The 21768-nt window shown below is 41.1% G+C and overlaps 1 protein-coding gene across 8 annotated transcripts in view; it reads right to left on the bottom strand.

Moving 5' to 3' along the window:
• Positions 1-21768, bottom strand: part of XRCC2 (homolog of X-ray repair cross complementing 2 (XRCC2)) — a 52026-nt gene that overhangs the window by 22460 nt on the left and 7798 nt on the right. For 7 of the 8 annotated variants that reach the window (XM_088888119.1, XM_088888120.1, XM_088888121.1 and 4 more), the window contains exon 4: positions 4184-4254. In XM_088888119.1, the coding sequence (XP_088744245.1) occupies positions 4184-4254 (71 nt within the window). The remainder of the gene's footprint in view (positions 1-4183; positions 4255-21768) is intronic. The other variant, XM_088888118.1, reaches the window with a different exon arrangement.

Here is a 21768-nt window from a genome sequence, read left to right as displayed (position 1 = left end):
CACACCTCAAACAACATAGAGCTACGTCAGAAATCAAACCCAATGACCTGATCAGGACTGAACTAGGAAACTCGGCATTAAGGGCGACCTGATCACGACTGAGCTTGGGACCTCGGCGTCAAGGGCGACCTCCCCTGAGACCCAACTGACCTGATTGGGACCAATTGCCAACCTTCTTGACGTGGCAATTGGTCTCCTTCATGAGTTATTGTCCCTAACTACTCTGGGATCACGACGCTCAACCATTAGACCCCTCTCTCTGCATCGTCCACTCCGAAGTTGATTTGACGAACATTATTCCCCTATGTGGATCACGTTTTCCAACTAAGAAATCGCCCCCAAATATGGCGGACATGGCTTCCCAGAGATCTTGAACCCATTACACAAAGCTCCTGATTCCTTATGCCTATATAAAGGCATCCCCTCTCTCACAAAATGCACGCACAACTTAACTTTCACAGCTCTCTTGCTTTCTCAATTTCTAGCTCTCTAAAACTCTCTACGCTGACTTAAGCATCAGAGTGCCTACACCAGGAGAGCATCCTGCACACTTTGATCTCTACTCGCCCCACCGACCTACTCGGCTCGCCATCAAAGTTGTCATCTAGCAAGGAGCAACCACTTTAGCTATCATCCAATAGGGAACAACCAGATCGCGCACCATTAATTGGCGTCATCTGTGGGAACTCGCTACAAAATATCAAGTTCTCACCTTTTCACTAAACGAGCAATGGCATCTCTGAGCAATGCCAACACTAACACCAACAACAACCAGGTTGACGGCATTACACTTGGAGGGCAAAACCAATCTGCGTCAAACATGAAGAACCTATCCATCATGATCGAACAGTTCACTATCCCTCTTACTATGCCAGGCATCGCAGCCACCCCAGGACTAAACCTCCCTCTACCCTCATAGACTGCGCCTCTCCCGACAATTGAGCCCTCAGTAGTTCACGTAGGGATTGATGGCCACCGGTTTTATGAGTTGATGCAATACGTCTACGGCATAGATCTGCAGATGCAAATGTTGGAATGGTCTCAATGCCCCACCAGTTTGTGCCCGACATGCAAATGTTGCAGGTACCTCAGCAGCAGCAAAAGTAGTAAGTCACCAGTCAAGCCCCTTTCACGGTGATGAATGCGAACCAGGAGTAGCAACCCAACAAGTTAAACCGGGCTTAGAGCCAAGTGCTAGCTCCTCCCCGCGACTAGAACGACCAGAACCAGGGCCGTGAGTAGGGAGTAAACAACCAAGCCCAGACTTGCATTCTGAAAGCTTGGGATTCCTCATACACCCAGTTCGAAGAAACTAGCCAAGCTAGCTCAATGGCTGACCCCACCAACACTGGTGCAGCAGAGGGGTCCCAAAAGAGATGCCACATACGCTCTCAACAAAACCCAGGGAAGAGGTCATTCGGGTCGCCAATTCGTCTACTTTGCATATCACCTATGTATCACCGCTGGGGGCCAAGATTCTTTTGGCTCCTTGACCCAAGGACTTCAAGGCCCCCAACTGTTAGATAGTGTATGCTCTTAGCTTCAATCAAATTGATGTATATATACATATGTTGTAAATGAATAAACGTACGTTGTTGTTTCATGTTGATGTTGGTATGTTTCCATGAAATTACCCCTTAAACTGGACACTTATGAGACTTGTGTTAATTTAGAATATTCTCAGTTGTTGAATAAACTTTGGGAGTTTATCCTGCCAAGGCTGACACCAGTGTTTTAAAAGGCGTGGGAGGCATATGCCTGGAGGTGCACCTCCAAGAGAGGCGCTCCCAAATGCCCTGAGGCATATGCCAGAGGCGCTGACACCTCTGAGGCGTATGCCTCTTGCACTTTTTTCATGAGGCATGCTAGAGGCGTATGCCTCATGCGCCTCATGCACATCTGATATAAAAAGACAAAAAAAAAAGAAAAAAGAAAAAAAAAAAGAAAGGAAAGGAAAAGAAAGAGAAGAAAAAAAAAGAGAAAAGGAAAGAAAAGGAAAGGGAAGGGAAGGGAAGAAAAGATAAGGGGAAAGAAAGTGGTTAGACCCCTGCCCCTTCGGTTGGGGAACTTCGTGCCCCAGATCCCCCCGCCCCCTTTTCGGTGAGCTCACTTCGCTCACTTGCCTCCGCTTCGACAAGAACCCCCCTTTCAACTAATGTTATGCATCTTTATTCTTCTTAATATAAAAGACTTTTATTAAAAGTAAAGAATAAATGAGATCCCCCATTCCTCTTCATCCTCCTCCTAACCCCCTCCTCTCAAGGAGGCGTTCGGGAGGCTTACGTCTCGTGTTTTGAACTACGCCTGACGCCTCTAGGTAGTGGAATGCCTCATGTCACGCCTCCACATTTTAAAACATTGGCTGACACTGATGTGCTACCAAAGAAGTTGGGGCAGCTTGTCTTAGCTGCTAGGGTTATAGACCCAAAGCACATGAAGTGTGTGTTTGGATGAAACACTGAATTCGGACAATTTTCCAATTATGCCCTGAACCTTGGAGATTGATGGGCAAAAGTAGAAAGTTACACATAACCCCTAGACTTGATTATGGTACTGCATTAGGTATTGGATTGGGCTATTTTTGATATGCCAATCAGTGACATCCATTGAGGGTCAAAACCTGGGTATGTTGGGGCAGTCTGAGAATTCACTTGAGTGGGTGATCATAGTGATAGGATCAACCCCTTTGTTAGACAAAGTGAACGATAGGGCTTACACCCTCCCAAGTGGAAACCTAAACTGCCGACAATGGATTTCAACTACGTTTGGGATTTGGTTTTGCAAAATATATTTATATGAAATATATTAATGTTTTAGAAAAAATGTTCGCAAAAGGTTTTAATTCCTAAGATCCATCCGAGCAGAGACGTGACACTGTACCTTGCAACCAAGGGAGAGGTCCTTTCCCATTGGGCATTGTTGTGATCATTATGGGTGAAGAGGTTAAGTGTAAGAGACTATTAGAGAACATCAACCTATTCAAGGACCTCACCTAATAGCTTAAGCTTTTAGGTTGAATGGTTCTTTAAGATGGTATCAGAGCCACTTTGACCAAGTGGTCTAGTGTCCAATCCTCATTACCCCCATTAATTAAGTTTTAGCACAAGGTATGGGTGGGCTTGTGCTTGTTCACACTTCAAGCTCAATGGGCTTTCGTGTGAGGGGGCATGTTAGAAAATATCAAGCTATTCAAGGACCTCACCTAACAGCTTAAACTTTTAGGTTGAATGATTCTTTGAGAGACCATTACAAGGTTGATTACCTAATGGGCTTTATCTCACTTAAGTCTATTATCCTTGGATCTTCATAAGATAGCTGAATTCAATGATCATTTAAGTGTAAATGTTGGGCCCATATTGAGCCCATAGTGATATGCTTAGGGGTTCATTACATTTAGTAGTGAATTCGGCCAAGCCTTTTCACAGAGGTTGGGCCGAACCCATGTGGACTTATGTGAGGTCATTGTGGGGTCTCACACTATACAAATCAGACCTAAGTTGGCCATGCAACATCTTGGGTCGTGAGCCTTTGAAGGAAATAGGCCTAAGGCCCATAGTTAATAAGATTAAGTAACCTGAAGTTGTCATGTGCTCTAGGTTTGGAAATGGGTATGGAGCACCCATCCTCTTAAGAGGACAAGGCTTATCGCTTAATAGAGTCCAGATCCAAATTAAATTTGGATAATCTCCTAATTTGATTAGGAAAAGTGCTCCATAAGGAGATAAAAGAAGAAGAGGGCGAGCCAGACTAGAACACCACTCTTTCTTGTTCTTTCTTCTTCTCTTTTGTCTTCCAAGAAACCTTATCACGACCTAAGCTTTCAAGGACTGATAGAGATCAGTTTTCTTCTAAATTTTTGCAGGAAAAATTCAGAGGAATTTCAGGCTAACAAGCATAAGAATGGCCACTATATATGCCCAAAAAAAGAAAACAAAAAAAGGCCAAATGTTACCATTTCCAATCTATACCACCCAAGGCTGTAGATAGCCAGGACTACCATTGGGTCATGGCCCTCAATCTGGTAATAGGGTTGACAAAGAAAGAAGTGACAACATGGAAAGAGAACCAGCAAAATGATAACATATAGAATACTTAACAAGAAAAAGGATGCAAATATATTAAAAAATAAATGAAAAGAACATAGTGCCAACTGGAAGTACAAGGAATCAAGACTAAGGCTGACCTGTCAATCATGAGGAAATGAACAGCAACACCATGTGCTTCACTTTCTTTCTGAAGTTGATAATGCAATGTCTATAAGCCCAATGAAAAAGCAAACATAAATATTTCTCTTATCTAGCTATTTTGTCTCACAATACAACAAAATCAAGCAACACACATATAGGAAGAGAGATTAGAGTAAGAATTTTTCTTTGTTAAAGACTATGGAACATATAGAAAGGGTAAATACTGTATGTATAGAGATATTTTAGTAAACACAATTGGTAAAACCTAAAAATATTCTTTATCAATAATCATTACTTTTATAAAATTAACAATTAAAAGAGCATATATATCCACCCAAATACGAGATAGCAGATGATCTCTCCCCTTTACATTTACATTTTTTTACAATTGCACCCAAAATATTTGCTCTCTCCCCACTCCTTTGTTATGGGCCCGGGCGTAGGATCGTGTCACGGGTCGGTCCACGGGGAAAAGCTCCTGTTTTCCCTTGTTCCTCCCCTTCCTAACCGAACCTATCTTGGCGTCCTAGAGGGTGATTTGTCCAAGAGATCACCGAACTCTCCTTTTACTCTCTTTTTTGACTGGAAATTTGATATCTTTATTCAATAATTTCAGCTCCTTAAATAGGAGATTACAAGAGGTAAGAGTCCTTGTAGGAAGACTCCTTGATAACTAAACTGCTTACAGATAAGACTAACTAAACTGCTTACAAATAAGATAGATAAGACTCCCTACTCAAGAAGGATAAAAACTCCCTAAGATAAATCAGACTCTATACTAATCCAGATAAGATAAGAGTAAGAAAGCAAATAAGATAAAGATAAGGTAAGATGAATTGTGGCTAGCTAGATAATCTGATGAGGGTCCCATGTTACTGCTGCTGCCGGCGGCAGTACTTCTTCCCCACGAATGCGTCCATAACATTACTCCCCTCCTGGAGATGTTATGGGCCCGGGCGTAGGATCGCATCACGGGTCGGTCCATGGGGAAAAGCTCCTGTTTTCCCTTGTTCCTCCCCTTCCTAACCGAACCTATCTTGGCGTCCTAGAGGGTGATTTGTCCAAGAGATCACCGAACTCTCCTTTTACTCTCTTTCTTGACTAGAAATTTGATATCTTTATTCAATAATTTCAGCTTCTTAAATAGGAGATTACAAGAGGTAAGAGTCCTCCTTGTAGGAAGACTCCTTGGTAACTAAACTGCTTGCAGATAAGACTCCTAGATAAGACTAACTAAACTGCTTACAGATAAGATAGATAAGACTCCTAGATAAGACTCCCTACTCAAGAAGGATAAAAACTCCCTAAGATAAATCAGACTCTATACTAATCCAGATAAGATAAGAGTAAGAAAGCAGATAAGATAAAGATAAGGTACGATGAACTGTGGCTAGCTAGATAATCTGATGAGGGTCCCACGTTACTGCTGCTGCCGGCGGCGGAACTTCTTCCCCACAAATGCGTCCATAACATCCTTGGTTAGCTAAATTGTCAGCCATACAATTAGCTTCCCTTTGGACCCATTGCATCTTCACTTCCATACCCCTAGTAAGCCACCTAAATTTCTTATTTTCATTTCTGTAGGCCCATGTAACTGCTTCTCTATCTTGTTCAATGATCAACTTATGCACATTCATTTGTCTTGCCCTTTGAACAGCTTCCATGACAGCCATAACCTCAACTCTTAATGAGTCTCCTATACCAACCAGTCCTCCGAACAATGCCATAATATGAGCTTCATCATTTCTGAATACACCTCCCAAACCTGATGGACTGGGGTTACCTCCACCGCTTCCATCAAAATTCAGTTTTGTGAATCCTTCATCAGTGATATCCAACTACCACTCATTTGATTTTTACCTAATGATGAGTCTGCCACTCCTCTCCACTTTCTAATTATGCCATCTGTTGAGAAATGAGAGAGTCTCCATAGATTTCACCCAATCATAGTTTTCAAGGCACCAAGGCAAGGCTAGGCAACTGGGGGGCTCCTTGTTGCCTAGTCGCCTAGGCGATGGATTTTTTATGTTAAAAACATAGATCCTAGGGTAGTTCCCTAGGTACCATAACCATATTTCTTTAATAGTTATTCATGATTTTCATAAGAAAGGTATAAATTTCATATTAAAGTATAGAAAACCAACATATTCATGAGAAGAAAAGGAAGAAAGAAAATAAAATTCAAAAAATATAAGGGCTGAACCCTTATTTTTGTTATAGGAAAAGAAGAAAATAAAATGTATTGGTGGTGGTAGTAGTAGTAGTAGTAGTAGAAGAAGAAAAAGAAGTAGAAGAAGAATATATGGAAGAGGAAAATGTGCTGATTAGATAAAATTTTAAGTTCTTCCCTACTTATTGGTTCAGGTTTTTAAGTCTTTGAGGGTTCAATACAGCATTTAGCAATGTTCAAAAATAATAAAAAGAAATTAGTATATAAACACACAAAATGATTATTTTAGTTTAATAATGTCTATTTTATAATTATAATCTCAAAAAGGAATGAATAAAAAAGTATTTTATAGTAGGAAGTAGAAAACTGCTTGGCGATTAGGCGAGGCAAGCCTCAAAGGGCCAAGGCGACGCCTAGGCGCCCACCTATTTGAAATGATCTCTATCATTGCTTACACCTTTCTTTTTTCATAAATATTCTTGCATTTCTCTTTTCCCAAATTGACTAGATGACAACAGCGCTAGAGCACCACCACCCTCCCCTCTTCTTTGGCCATATGAAAGTCATAAGGTGAAAAGAGGCTGCAACATTAGAAAAGGGAGCCCACCTGCATCAAAATAAAGAGAAAAACCAATCCCCAATGCAAGCAGCAAATAGACAGGAGCTTAGTAAGTGATAGTAGGTCTTGCCATTGGCCTCACACAATACACATCAATTACAGAATAGGCAACCATAGGGTCTCCTTTTTTGGAACATATCACAAGTGTTAAATTTCTCATAAAAGATCTCCCAACTAAAAGCCTACTCTACCCCAAACCTCTTGAATAGGGAAGGGTTGCAGAGGAATAGGGGGCCGAAATAGAACCTTAGAAAAGGAATTACAAAGAAACCAAAAATTCAGGTTCTTGATCTCACAGCATGATGCCAATACCAACATTGCAGAAATGTCTATACCGGATTTCAATAAGAGAATAAGCTAAAAAGGAACTCCGCAATTTCTTTTGTTTCTTTTCTTGGGAATGACACTTTAACATATAAGGAAGAACAAAGAGGAGTCCAGTCCAAAAGAAACCAAAAGCATTGGATACAAAAAGGAAAAAATGAATGAATACTAATAGCGAAATACATAAATCCAAAAAGGCCAAAATTACAAAAAAACAAATCTTAGTAAAGAAATATGACACCAATGTAAAACAGCACTAATGCACTGCAGAATCAATCTATATAAGCCTCCAGATTCATTACAAAGTGCAATGCACAACAGCACTAGTTCCTTGCCAGGGCTCAATCCTTCTTATAAAGTGCATCAATCTACATGAGTCTCCAGATTCATTATAAAGCCAAGCAATAACCAGAGTTAGATCTAATTCTACCAAAATGCTCAAATGACCAAAAGAAAGGGAAAGTTTGGAATCTTGAAGTAGAGATAAGATCAGATAGGATATCAGCTCTCACATAATCACCATTGCCTAGTTCAACCTGAGTAAAACAAGATAACCAGACCACTATGACCCCTGAAAGCAGCAAGTGTCCCTGAAGGCACAAGGTTGCCTATGAACACCCATCAAAATCAAGTTGAATGCAGTTACTAGAAGAAAAATCCAGGATCTAGGTCACACATAATGATGTTGTCTACTCGTAGAACAGACAAATTGGTAGCCAAAACCAGCTGTTGCCTATTTATAAGCTGCCCTAAGGACTCCATTGGGCATCTGTTCTATGATTCAAGTGAACAAAAGGTATTTATTAGTCGAAAACTCAAAATGTCCGTTTCTTAGAAGAGGACTACATTCTAAGCAATCATCATCAAGAAATTGTTCTCAATGAGGAGATCTTAGATGTAGTGGGAGATGTCCCACAAGCTCCAAATGGGTCAAATGGGTCAAATGGGCCTAAGTTTCTTTATTTTCTTTAAGTTATATTATGACTTATGTTAGTAGGTAGTGGGCCTTAGTTATGAACATGTTTTCTCTTTTTTATTATTATCTTTAGTTTTAGCCACCCTACTAAGGGCACTCATGTAATTGTCTTCATTTTTACAACTAGAGAATAAAAGAGATAATTGAGGGATGAAGAGGGATTCGAACTCTCTCTCTTCTTCCTTCCCTTTCTTCCATCTTCTTCCTCCATTACTTTTCTCTCTTCCAACTTCTTCAATCTTCTTCTTCTCTTCTATTTTTCTTTTCTTTATTTCAGATTATTACAGGTGGGATCTACAACTTGGTATTATAGCAGCGGTCCTACCTTCTCTTCTCTTCTTCATAATCCCATACACAGGTCTTATGGAGAATTGATTGGTTAATTGATTAGCAAGTATTCAGTCCAATTAGAAGAGGTTTTTAGACCCAAGGCAGGTTCTTGGAGAGTTTACCAAAAAACCTACCTAAATGGAGAGTCTTTTGATTATGGGGTATAGAGGGAGTCTAGAAGTGGCGCTTGGGAATAGAATAGAAGCATTCTGACTATCTTTGAGATCGATCCAAGTTGATAAGCTTTTGTATTATCAATAACAGAAACTTTTATTAATAAAGGAGAAGGAAGAAGATACAACAGGAGGGGGGGGTAAAAACTTTTACCCCACCCTAAAAGAAAAGCATCATATTACAACACTGCCCAAAAGAAACTAGCTCTTCCCATTCACTAAACAGTATGCAAAAGAATTGGCACTCCTCTTTGACCATTGAAACTGAATTTGCATGTCTTGAGTAAGCTGGTAGATTTTCTTTTTTTCACTCGAGAATTTCCACATACTAACATCTTCCTTGAGTAAATTGATAAGCTTTTGAATCCTAGGATCTAATGAGAACCCTAATTTGACTATTTGAAGAGTAGTTTTGGACATAGGAAAATAAGTCTTGACTAGTAACACCCTATTTTTTTCCATTTGTCTCTGTTTGGCCAATGGAGCGAATTGAAGGTGAGATGAAACTCTCCACTGATTCCGGGTTTGGTCCAAGAGGGTTTGTGGAGACTCTGTTAGGGGCAATAGCTTGGTCTCAGTGTATAAAGATTCATGTATGCAATAGAGGGAAATGGGGGTACATCACTAGGACCAAGTAGAAATCTACAAAGGATGACCTTACCTATGAGAGGTGGATGTAGGAGAACTACACTATAGTAGACTGGTTAGTGAATTCCATGCAACCTCATATCAGTTAGCATTACCTATCGATGAAGACTACTAAAGAGGTGTAGGACAGTGTTATAGAGACCTATTCATAGAAGTTAAATGTTGCTAGGGAATACAAGCTGAAGAATGACGTCAATAATTTAAGACAGAAGGAGAAAGCTTTGGTTGTTTATTTCTCTGTGCTGAAATCTCTTTGGTAGGAGATTGACTTAATGGAGACTATAGGGATGTACTATGTCAAACAGTGTGTGCCCTTAGCTCCAATCAGCATGATGTACATTATGACATCTATTGTAAATGAATAAAGTACATATTTGATTCATGTTATTGTGGTGTGTTTCTGTGTAATACCCTTAAACTAGACACATATGAGACTCGTGTTAATTTAGAACCTTCACAACCATTGGATAGATCTGGGGAGATTTATCCTACCAAGGTTGACATTGATGCACCACCAAGTTGGTTGGGGTGGCTTGTCTCAACTGCCAGGGTGTAAACCGAGGTACATGCAGTGTGGGTTTTTCTTGAAACCCTAAACCAAACCAAATTCTAGTATTGCCCTGGACCTTGAAGACAAATGGGCAAAACTAGAACGTTACACCTAACCCCTAGACTCAATTATGATACTGCACTAGGTGTCGGATTGGGCTGTCTTTGATGTGCCAATCAATGAGATCCTTAGAGGGGGTCAAAACCTAGGTATGTTGGGACAGTCCGAGATTCACCTGAGTGGGTGATCATATGACAAGATCAGCCCCTTTGCCAGACAAAGTGAATGATCAGGGAAATGCACTATCTTTGATGGAAACCTAAACTGCCAGGAGTGGATTTCAAATGTGTTTGAAATTTGGTTTTGTAAAATATATTTATAAAGAGATATACTTATATATTATGGTTTCACAAATTGTTTGCAAAATGTTTTAATTCCCGGGATCCATGTAAGTAGAGAGTGTAGCATTGTACCTTGTAGCCGAAGGAGAGGTCCTCTCTTGTTGGGCAGTGTTTGATCATTAAGGGCTGAGTGGTTAAGTGTAAGACCATTGAGAGCTATACCTGATGGGCTAATCTTGCATCTGCCCACAGTCCTTGGGCCTTCATAAGATGGCTGGACGTAAGGACCATTTAATGTAAATGTTGGACCCATTAAGAGCTCACAGTGATGGATTCAGGAGTTCACTATATTCAGTAGTGAATTCGGTCAGGCCTTATAACAGATGCTAGGCTGAACCCATGTGGATGATGTGTAGATCAATGATAAGGTCCCACACCATACAAAGAGAGCCAAGATAGTCAGCATTAAAAGGAAGTGAGCCTGAAAGCTTAATGGGCCTAAAGCCCATTTCGAACTGGGTTAATTGGATTAATTAAATAGAAGTGAATCAAGGTATGGATCAGCAGATAAGGATAAGAGGTTAACTCTTATCCACTTAAAGAATCCAGATCCAAATAGAGATTGGGATCAAGGAACTCCTAATTTGATTAGGAATAGTTGATCTTTATCTATAGATAAGATGAGGGATTATCCTTATCACTTAAAGAGTCCTGATCCAAATTTTATTTGGATCTGGAGACTCCAAATCAGATTAGGATGTTGTCTCTTTAAGGCTATAAATAGAGAGCAGGGTGGACCTGAAAAAGACACAACACAGAAGACAACTCAGTTTGACTGTTTCTGCCTTCAGTTCTTTTTCTCCCTACTCTTGCTGCCCTACCCTGCTCGATCTCCATTTCTTGGAACTGATCAAGATTAGATCTTGATATTGTTTCTTGATAGAAGAAACAATTCTGAAACTGTGCTCACTACCCTATTCGATTCTTACTGAAGAATCACAAGTTCTTGGTGAAAAACTACATGTTGATCCTGCCTCATCCTAAGCTGTGTCATCTTCAGTGGAGGGAGGATTTTGTACACCTTTTAGGTGTGAACACCTACGTTGGGAAGAGCTTTTTGCGTGGATTCCATATCAGGTATATCCCTCCCTAATCTTGGTTTCAGATTTGGTCCGGTTTGGTTACAAGAACAAACCTTGAAAATGCAGCTTTCTAAACTACGAATAGGATTCCCGGATGGGGTATTTTTTGAAATTTTGCCAACCTTCCTGTAGGGTACGACCATCCATATGATGGATCTCCCATCCCTTCATACTAAAGATGCTGAGACTCATAGGAAGTTCGTGGAGATAACTCAGGTCTTTGAATTTCTCACTAGACTCAATTTCGAGTATGACATTGTTAGAAAAATATTCTAACAAACGATGAAGTGACCTTGTCCCAAGCCTATGCCATGGTTAGTAGTGAGGAAAGTCAAAGACAAGTGCAAGTTACAGAAGTCTCAACAAATCATTTTGCAAATGCCAGGATGAAGCCAAGGGATGGTACTGGAAAAAAAAAAAAAAGATGTAGTATGCGAGTATTGCAAGAAACCTAAGCACACAAAGGATGCTTGTTGGAAACTACATCCAAAGCTTATACCTCCTAGATTCAAGAATAACAATGGTAAGAAGAGTGAGATTGGAAAAGAGAAATGCCAATGTAGCCACCTCTTCTGAGGTTGAAAAGGGTTCTAGTGTGAGAAGTTAGTGGGGGACAGCTTGTAGCTTCCAGAGCAGAGTATGAGAAGTATGAACAACTCATTAGCTACTTAGAGTCTACTACTGTAGCTACTAGCTAGTACATCTTTAGGAAGTGACACCTCATTTGCATATGCCCATTCAGGTATTCATGCTACTACAAATCATGATTTTATCTCAAGTAATCATAGGATCCCTTGGATAATTGATTCTGGTGCCTCTAACCATATGACTAGTGCGTCCCATTTATTTTATACTTAGCAGCTTTTATCCATGTTAATGGCTCCCTTACCCCTATCTCTGGCAAGGGAACATCAGAGCTTCAGATACCCTCACCTTATCCTTAGTTCTTCATGTTCTTAAGAAAAATACTAACTTGCTTTCAGTTAGCAATTTGACAAAATCCTTGAACTAATGTGACCATTTTCCCTTCTTAATGTGTTTTCTAGGACATGAAATCTCATAAGGGGATTGGAAGTGGCCATGAGTCAAATGGGATGTACCTATTGGACATGCCTAGATAGAGTCAAGTATTACCTCCGAGAGCATCTTTGGGTTCAAATGTGTCAAGAGTCGGTCAGTCATATTATGTTATGTCAATATCGTTTGTGCCATATTTCTTTTTCTTTGTTAAGTCTTTTGTTTTTAGCTTTGTTTTTAAGGAAACCAAGGTGTCAAGTTTACATTGTGAGTCAAGCGAGTTGATCTACAGATTCTTTTCATATTGTTCACTCCGATGTGTGGGGCCAATACCATTTGTTGTTAGATTTAGTTTTATTTCTACTGTTAGAGTGCTGTCAGTTTAGGATGTTGTCATCAGGTTCTTTTCTTGTTTAAGTTCTTATTACTAAGGTGTGTCGCTAGGGGCATGTTTGTAATTTTTTTCTTTTATTTTACATCATGTTAATATAAATAAGAAGTTGGGCGCCGCCAGCTCAACTTTTTGACTCTCAAACACTTTTCTTCCTCTCCTCTTCTCTTCTTTTCTCTCCTCTCCCCCCCCCCCCTCTCTGTTCTCTCTTCTAGAAAGAAAACATGGTATCAGAGCATAACTCTGGGCAATAGGAGTCTCTTTTCTCCTCTAAATCACATTTATTCCACCCAGTTTTTCTGATTCTTGGACAGTGAAGGCAAGAAACCCTAATCAGACTGATCAGAACCAGCTGTTGCTGTTTTTTCTGGGTTCTTCCTTGGTCGTAGCACCAAGGTAACCCTAGTAGGAGGGGGCCGATGCTATGAAGACTTGGTCTTGGACCTGCACCTTCATACAGGTGCTGTATAGGGGTTTGTGATCCCCATTTGTCATAGGTCTGTACTGTGATTGGTTGGTGTGTGTTGTGCGTAGACCATTGGTGAATGAAGTCTAATTTTCTGGACTATTCCTGGATGGTTTAATTGCTGCTAGAGGATTTCAGCAGTGTAGTTTGTTATTTCTGGACTGTTTTTTGAACTATTTAGTTGAAGCCTAATTTTCTGGACTGTTCCTGGATGGTTTAATTACTGCAAGAGGATTTCAGCAGTGTGGTTTGTTATTTCTAGACTGTTTAGTTGCTGCCATTAGACTTCAGCAGTGGGTTCTTTATTTCAGAAGCAGATTTCTTGGTGTTTAGTGCCCTAATTGTGACTGTGAGAGGTAGTAGTTGAGTGGCAACTGGTCTTGTGCACCTGTGGTTTGAATTTTGTCTTGTAGTTTTTGTTTCTATCAAGTATCAATGGAAAAGGATGATTCTGCCTCATCTGGGGTTACATCAACCCATAGTACCGCTGGTACGGGAGCTGAAAATATGATATTTCCTATGCCAATTACCCCTTTAAATGGCCAGACCTACCTAGAGTGGGCTAAAGGTGTAAAACTTTACATAATAACAAGGAGAAAAGCTGGGTACATAAATGGAAGAGTGAAAGAACCCAAGGTTTTATTTGCAAGTTGAACATTGAGAAGGGCTACAACTCGATGGATTGGGATTTTCTATTAGAAATGCTAAGAAAATGTGGGTTTGGGGATAGATGGTGCAGGTGGGTGAATGGATGTATAAACTTTTGTCAGTTTTCAATTCTAGTTAATGTAGGGGTGAAGGATTTTTTTCCCAGCATGTAGAGGGCTCAGGCAAGGAGATCCTCTTTTCACCCATCTTGTTCACACTTGTGGTAGATAGATGTGTTTAGTAGAATGATTTCTAAAGCAGAGAGGGAAAGGCTGATAGGTGGTTGGAGGATAGGTAGGAATAATGTCCCGGTGACTTGTCTTCAGTTTGTTGATGATATTATCATTTTTTGTGAAGGGGAAGACTTGGGGAGAGTGAGGAACCTAAAATATCTTATTAAATCCTTTGAGTCTACTTCAAACCTGATAATTAACTTTGACAAAAGTTGTGTGGTTGGAATCAATTTGGAAGTCTGGGAGGTAGGAGCTATAGCAAGTTGTCTAGAGTGTTCCATGTCTGATTGGCCTTTAACCTACTTGGGTCTTCCATTGGGAGCTAACCAAAAGAAAGTCGGTTCTGGTATCCAATTGTGGAAAAATTCAAAAAGGGGTTGGCTTCTTGGAAGAAAAGTTACATTTCATTAGGGGGTAGAGTGACCATGATTAGGGCAACACTTGCTAGTCTTCCAGTTTATTTTCTTTCGGTGTTCAAGATACCCTCAAGAAAAGCTAAGAAGCTAGAAAAGATGGTGAGGGACTTCCTGTGGGAGCCAAGGAAAGAGAAGAAGGATCATCTGATTAGGTGGGAGATAGTCAATAGAAGTAAGGAAGAAAGGGGATTAGGATTAAGTAACCTAGTTCTTAAGAATGAAGCTCTACTAGGGAAGTGGCTTTGCAGATGGCCGTTGGAGAGAGAAAGAGAGAGAGGTTGTGGCACAAGGTGGTGAATAGTATTCATGGTTGTTCGCAGAACGGTTGGGATCTGGAAACAGTGCTCTTTTTTGGGAAGACATTTGGGTAGGCAACCAACCTCTTAAAGACCTTTTTCCTCTCTTCACTCTTTTTCCCTTTATAAGAAAGAGCCGGTTTCCAGTTTTATTTCCTCCCTAACTTCTTTGTGGCCCTAAACTGGGATTTTGGTTTCCGTAGAGGGTTACATGATGATGAAAGTGCTTGTGTTTCAAAACTGTTGTTTTCACTTGAGTCTATTTGTTTAGATCCCCTCAAACCTTACACAAGAATTTGGACCCCTAACCCCAAATGCTTTTTCACTTGCTCCTCTTTCTTCAAGTCCCTTTGCTCCACTTCTACACCCCAAAACTTCCCAGATAAAGAATTCTGGACTAGACCCATTCCCCCAAAGATTACTGTTTTTGGTTGGGAAGTTTATTACAGTAAGATTAATACCTTTGAAAACCTATAAAAGAAGGGACCAAAATGATGCTTATCCCCTAATTGGTGTGTTCTTTGTAAATCATAGAATGAGGACTGTCACCACTTACTGATCTCTTGCTCTTGTGCTACAGCTTTATGGAATTGGAGTTTTATGTTGTTCGAGTGTAGGTGGAACTTGCCATCTGATACTAGCTTGTTGTTTAGTCCGTCTATCTTTGAATAGCACACAAAGAGAGGGAGAATTATGTGGAAGTGCATAAGAGCAGCTTTGTTGTGGATAGTTTGGGAAGAAAGGAACACCAGAATTTTTTGTGAAAATGAAAGGAGCTTTTCAGAAGTTAAAGAATGTATTCTAGCAAGGGCAATTCAGTGGCTGAAAACTCTAAATCTCTTTGATGCATACTCTTTTGATGACCTATAGAGAAGCTAGCTAACAATGGCTAATACTTCTGCCAGGAAGGACAGACATGTGGTTGAATGGATGCCACCAGGGGAGGAGTTTATTAAGCTGAACTTTGACGGAAGTAGCCGAGGTAATCCAGGACCTTCAAGCATAGGAGGAGTGCAAAGAAAATAAAGATACTAGCATTATATCTTTGTACTCAGGTCCAGCAGGTGTGGGGAACTCTTTAAAGGCCGAATTACTTGCTGTTGTACAAGGAATCCAGCTCACAAATCAGCGAGGCATAAAGCATCTGATTATTGAAGGGGGCTACCAGGTGATAGTGGGCTGGTTGAAGGATCCAGACTCTGTGATCTGGGCTTTTAGAGATCTTCTCAAAAAGGTTAAATGGCTAACAAGGAATATGACAATCAGAGTTTAGTGGGTAGGCAAATCAGCAAATTCAATGGCTGATTCACTTGCAAAACAGAGAGGGGGGGGGTTCTTCGGGCTACTTTATTTTGGGCTTCTATGTAATTTCTATAACTAGTCTTAAAGGAAAGGTCACACCCCGTGCCTTTCCATGGGTTGCATGTAACTCTTATTTACTAGTTTAATAAAATCTTACTCATTTATCAAAAAAAAAAAAGAACCCAAGAAAGGGGCAGCTGAACATGATAAGTGGGACCAAAAGAATAGTATGGTGATGTCCTGGCTTCTTGCAGTCATGGAACCTGATGTGAAGAAAAACACTATGTGGGCAGACACTGCTAATGAAACATGAGAACAGGACAAAACCACCTATTCTGAGCAAAAGGCACTATGCCAAGATTTACCAGTTACAAGCTGAATCCTCAACCAGTAAACAAGGGAACCATAGTTTGTCAGCCTTGTTGGATTGAAGTCTTTGTATGTATGAGTATTCGGCTGATAAGAGTTCTTATTAGCCTATACTTAAGTTTAAGTTGTCCTGTATTGGGCCTTTGTTAATGGGCCTAATCCTGTTTAATGTTTTAAGTTGTTAGGCTGTCCCATCACTAATCAGGGGCATTCTAGTAACTTCCTGTATCATTGTACTACACCATAATATAAATAATAGTATTGTCGACTGAGCAGGGCAGTTCGACATTCCAGCATCTCTTCTTCTTCTTCTTCTTCTCTTTTCTGCTACTTCGGCTACAGTAATTTAGCTTTCATGGTATCAAAGCATTAGCTTCTTCCTGGTTTCAGCCAGCACACACTCTCTTATCTTGTTGTCTTTTCATCTTCTCTCTTCCATTTCTGGGTTGCTGTAGTGAAGACCTAGGGGTGTAAGAGAGTAAAGCAAGTTCGAACCTAGGGTTTCTCTTGGTTGTAGGACTCAAGGGAAGTAAGACCCAGAAGTAGATGTCCTACTAGGTTATTTCCAGCAAATAGTAGCTATTTGGCTACTAAGAGAGGTCTGTGTAGGACAGACCTAGTTGAGGACTGATTTCAGCAGTCCTAGCACTAGCCGAAAGGGGCTTAGCTACTTCTACAGTTGCAGCTTCGGTGCTCCAGCAAGACTCGCACAGACTTAGCTTCTTCTACAAAGCCCACTGCTCACTTGCTACTATTGCAGCCTCGAACTGTTCACTCACTACTGTACCCGAACTGTTGCAGTTTTTGGTTCAGCCCAAGTGAAGTCTATCTAGTGTTCTACCAGCACTGTGAACGCTTCTACCATCATAGCAATGTGGCAAACAGCTCCAAGTTCAGGGTGGTTATCAGTCCGAAACCCCTCACCACTGCTGTGAAATTACCTAGGGAGCTGCCAGCTCCAGATTGTTCAGCACTGTGAACCCTAGTTGAGGACTGATATCAGCAATCCTAGTATTGGCCGCAAGGAAGGGCACTCTCTTTACAATTGCAGTACTCAAAGTTCAAGTGGAGTCTACATAGCACAATAATTGAGAACCCTTAGCTTCAGGTCGGTTACCAGCCCAGAACTCCTTGCTTGCTGTTGTAACTGAACTGTTTCAGAACTGTGACAGTCTCGGCAAGTCTGAAACTGTGTCGAGTGTTGTCAGAACCTGCTGTGATCATTTCAGCTAATCAGATCTGCTCCAGAACTGGTTCAGAACCTTCAGAATTGCTTCGGCTAGTCTCAATCAGTGTCACCTACACAGTGGCTGTAGTCAAGATGTCTTCAATACCCAGAGATGTTTCTTCTAGAGATAACAGGCCTGCAGCAAGTGGGAATTTTGTCGCCAGCAACAATGATGACAACTCACAAAATACACCAACAATGTCTTCTTCTCCTATGGGACAGGTTGTTGATTCCTCTGGAACAGGTTGTTGATTCCTCTGGAACAGGTTGTTGATTCCTCTGGAACAGGTTGTTGATTCCTCTGGAACTAGTACATTGGGCTTCACTGCTAGTGAGGTTGAGATCCTTAGTAGGGCATTAGCCCGTCTAAGAAAAAATTCTTTTGCTTCTACATCTCTTGCTAGATCAGGTACAGCCTCTGCCTTCAGTGCCACTTGCTCTATTGACTCTACTTCTTGGGTTATTGATTCCGGTGCTACTGACCATATGACACATATGTCTTCCCTATTCTCTTCATATCATTTGTTGTCTGATCAGGATAAGATGGGAGTTGCTGATGGGTCTTTCTCCACTATCTCTGGAAAGGGAATTGTTGACCTAAGCAAGGACCTCTCTCTTAAATCAGTTTTACATGTTCCCAGTCTTACCTCAAATCTCTTGTCTGTTTCAAAACTTACCAAAAATTTGAACTGTAGTATAACCTTTTTTCCTACTCATTGTGTCTTCCAGGACAGATTGACAAGGAGAACGATTGGGTGTGGTCATGAGTATGGAGGCCTCTACTACCTTGATGCAGACATCGGCTCAACCTTACAAGCATCTGTTGCTAGTAATCCGGAAAGTGTGGAGTCAATAGCTAAGCTGCATCTTTGGCATGCTAGGCTAGGTCATGTGTCTTTCTCCTCATTAGAAATGTTATTTCCCGAATTGTTTAAGGGCATTCCAAGTCAGAGTCTAACCTGTGAAGTATGTCAAATGTCAAAACAATGTAGAACTGTGTATCCAATTTCCAGCAATGAAATTTGTGCTCCTTTTGATTTGGTTCATTCTGATGTCTGGGGCCCTTCACCCATTGTTTCCTTTGATGGCTTCCGGTACTTTATCAATTTTATTGACCACTACTCTCGTTGTACATGGATCTACCTGTTAAAAGGACGGGATGAAGTACCACGGATAACTATGGCATTTTGCAAGATGATTGAAACACAGTTTAATAAGAAGATTAAGCAATTCAGGTCAAACAATGCTGCTGAATACTTTGAAAAATCCTTGAACTTATTCCTAGAAGATGCTGGCATACTACATCAGTCATCCTGTGCTTATACTCCTCAGCAGAATGGGGTTGCTGAGCGCAAGAATAGACATCTATTGGAGACAGCTCGAGCCTTACTATTCCAACACAAAGTCCCCAAGCAATACTGGTCTCAAGCTGTACTTTCTGCATCATATCTGATAAACCGGATGCCATCTAAGGTGTTGGGTATGAAAACCCCTTTCTCTGTTTTGTGCCCCACTCTTCCAGACTTTCCCCTTCCTCCTCGGGTCTTTGGCTGTATATGTTTCATACATGTGAAGGATCCAAAGAAGACTAAGTTGGATCCTAATGCTACAAAGGGAATATTTCTTGGGGTACTCTCCTACACAAAAGGGTTACAAGTGTTATGACCCTGTCTCCAAGAGAAAGTATGTCACCAGAGATGTGGTGTTCTTTGAGTCTCAACCCTATTTTCAGTCTTCTCAGAATCCTCTTCAGGGGGAGACTAGTGGGATGGAAGAGGATTCTCATTCTCCCTCCTTTTTTGTTCCCCTATCTACCTCGGGTCTTCCATCCTCTCCTCCTACTCCTTGTTGTGACATTCCGGGTCAATCCAGTGAGGCTCCCACTGTGCCGGTTACCTCTCCTGATGCTGCAGATGTTCTTGAAGGCTCCAGTAGGCAACAAAAAGAGATACATACAACAGAAGAAAAAGGGGTCCTCAACCTCATGACAGCAACCAGCTAGACTCGGATCAATCTGTCTCTACAATCCAAGGTAATTTCAACTCTCATACTTCTGATTTGGATCTTCCTATTGCTCTCCGTAAGCCTATCCGCTCTTGCACCACCCAGCACCCCATTGCTGATTTTGTTTCTTACTCACATTTATCTCCTACCTATCACTCCTTTGTGTCTGCTCTTTCCTTTGTGCGTGTTCCTTCTAGGTACTCAGAGGCTGTGTCTGATCCAAGGTGGAAAGAAGCTATGAATGAAGAGATGAAAGCCCTAACGAAAGCAAGAACTTGGGAATTAGTGGATCTGCCAGAGGGGAAGACCACTGTTGGGTGCAAGTGGGTGTTTACTGTAAAGCATAGGGAGGACGGGTCCATTGAAAGGTACAAGGCCAGACTTGTGGCAAAGGGGTTTACTCAGAAAGAAGGGATTGATTACAAAGAAACCTTTGCCCCGGTAGCAAAGCTCAACACAATTCGGGTTCTATTGTCACTAGCAGCAAATTTTTCATGGGAACTTCATCAGCTGGATGTGAAGAATGCCTTCTTAAATGGTGACCTTCATGAAGAGGTATTTATGGAACCTCCACCAGGCTATGACTTTAGTAGAAAGGTGTGCAAACTGAGGAAAGCATTATATGGGTTGAAGCAATCTCCCCGTGCATGGTTTGAGAGGCTCTGTGGGGCCATGAAGAAAGTGGGGTACACTCAGAGTGGTGCAGACCATACCTTGTTCATAAGGAGACAAGATAGCAAACTTACTGCACTCATTGTTTATGTGGATGATATGGTAATTATCGGGAATGACTTAGAAGAGATAAAAAGACTGAAGGAGTTTCTAGCTTCTGAATTTGAGATCAAAGACTTGGGTCATTTGAGATATTTTCTTGGGATTGAAGTTGCCAGGTCAAGAGAGGGAATCTACATATGTCAGCGGAAGTATGTTCTTGACCTCCTAGAGGAAACAGGCATGATGGGGTGCAGGCCAGCAGATACTCCAATGGAACAGAACCATGGCCTGCAGGAATCAGTAGGGGAGGACTACTGTGATAAAGAGAGATACCAAAAATTGGTAGGGAAGCTGATATACTTATCCCTCACTCAGCCAGATATTGCTTATGCTGTGCATGTTGTCGGTCAATTTATGCACTCTCCAAAGATTCCTCATATGAAAGCAGTTGAAAGGATTCTCAAGTACTTGAAGACTTGCCCAGGGAAGGGAATTCTCTTCAGGAAAAACAATAGAATTGAAATTGAAGCCTACACTGATGCAGATTGGGCTGGGTCTGTTGGAGACAGGAAGTCAACCTCGGGTTACTGTACATTTGTGGGAGGAAACCTGGTCACATGGCGCAGTAAGAAGCAGAATGTAGTGGCTAGATCAAGTGCAGAAGCAGAGTATCGAGCTATGGCCCACGGGGTTGCTGAACTCTTATGGCTCAAAACTCTTCTTAATGAACTTGGCATTAAGGCTGAAGGTCCTCTCAGGCTGTATTGTGACAATAAAGCTGCCATCAACATTGCCAACAATCCCGTGCAGCATGACAGGACAAAACATATTGAGATTGATCGGCACTTTGTTAGAGAAAGAATTGTCTCGGGTGAACTCTGTGTGCCTTATACTCCATCTGAGATGCAAATTGCGGATGTACTGACTAAAGGGCTGGCAGCAGCAAAGTTTAGGGACATGCTTGGCAAGCTAAACATGATTGATATCCATGCTTAGCTTGAGGGGGAGTGTTGGATTGAAGTCTTTGTATGTACGAGTATTCGGCTGATAAGAGTTCTTATTAGCCTATACTTAAGTTTAAGTTGTCCTGTACTGGGCCTTTGTTAATGGGCCTAATCCTGTTTAATGTTTTAAGTTGTCTGGGTGTCCCATCACTAATCAGGGGCATTCTAGTAACTTCCTGTATCATTGTACTACACCATAATATAAATAATAGTACTGTCG

Source organism: Nelumbo nucifera, chromosome 5, assembly GCF_055504915.1.
Source record: "Nelumbo nucifera cultivar China Antique chromosome 5, China Antique-T2T, whole genome shotgun sequence".
Lineage (NCBI taxonomy): Eukaryota > Viridiplantae > Streptophyta > Magnoliopsida > Proteales > Nelumbonaceae > Nelumbo > Nelumbo nucifera.
This window is presented reverse-complemented; position numbering and strand designations above follow the sequence as displayed.